Source organism: Sinocyclocheilus grahami, unplaced genomic scaffold (genome assembly GCF_001515645.1).
Source record: "Sinocyclocheilus grahami isolate Dianchi unplaced genomic scaffold, SAMN03320097.WGS_v1.1 scaffold30775.1, whole genome shotgun sequence".
Lineage (NCBI taxonomy): Eukaryota > Metazoa > Chordata > Actinopteri > Cypriniformes > Cyprinidae > Sinocyclocheilus > Sinocyclocheilus grahami.
Window position 1 is genome coordinate 1,553 of NW_015521148.1, and position 849 is coordinate 2,401.

Sequence of the window (849 nt, forward strand, 5' to 3'; positions counted from 1 at the left end):
TGTGCATATTCATGTTACATTACACTGACATCCGTTTAATTAAACGTCCGTGATAAACAATCGACTTGTTAGCTTTCTGGCTAACGCTAGTCTGTAGATTGCTGAACGAACCTTCGCGCATTTTCTGGTCCAGCTCGTCAAGAGTCGGCTCTATGAGCTCCCAACCATCTGGAGGTGGTTTCCTACTCCTTTTCACCTTAGGCATGATTTGATTGAAACAACACAAGGTCCTCTCAGTTATTTAGCAAACAGCGAGCCGCTGCAGGAACAACTTCCCGACTTCTGTCGCCGAGCGGGTGACGTCACGCCAGAGGTCCTTTTACTCCAGTTATTCTCAGCATTATTTTATATGAGATTCCTTTGCTAAAATGGATGGCATTACACCTCGACTCTTTTACGTATCAGCAATGGTTTTATCATGTTGAAACCGTGATGTTATTCTCTCTTCCAGCATATTGCATCAGGCTAGGTGTCTGATGGAGTGCCTGAGTTTAAAAATAGGAACATGGACCAGCTGGCTATATGCTAATCGATGACTGTACCTGCTTAATCGTGGGATTTTGTATTTGTTTTAGTTACTGTTTCGCCCTCGAGCCAAATAAAACCACGTATTATTACTTACTGCCATCTAGTATCAACAGAGCTGGATACGCGACCTGATATCATTCTGTAACTACCACGCTTTTGTTGGGACTGAGAGTGTGTTTTAGTCGACTGTTTTGTTTTTATATCAAGTCAAGTTTAATCTTCATCATGCCTAAAGGAGGTAAGAGATCATTTCCAGCACACCTCATTTATTTATTTCCTTTATTAGGATTATCAACAAGTATACAAAAATATACAACCCTA

At 41.1% G+C, this 849-nt stretch overlaps 1 protein-coding gene across 1 annotated transcript in view; it reads right to left on the bottom strand.

Moving 5' to 3' along the window:
- LOC107580314 (protein BUD31 homolog) overlaps nucleotides 1–205 on the bottom strand; it is a 1,751-nt gene extending 1,546 nt beyond the window's left edge. Inside the window, exon 1 of the mRNA XM_016266035.1 lies at nucleotides 112–205. Within this exon, the coding sequence (XP_016121521.1) occupies nucleotides 112–205 (94 nt within the window). The remainder of the gene's footprint in view (nucleotides 1–111) is intronic.
- Between the last annotated feature and the right edge of the window lie 644 nt (nucleotides 206–849).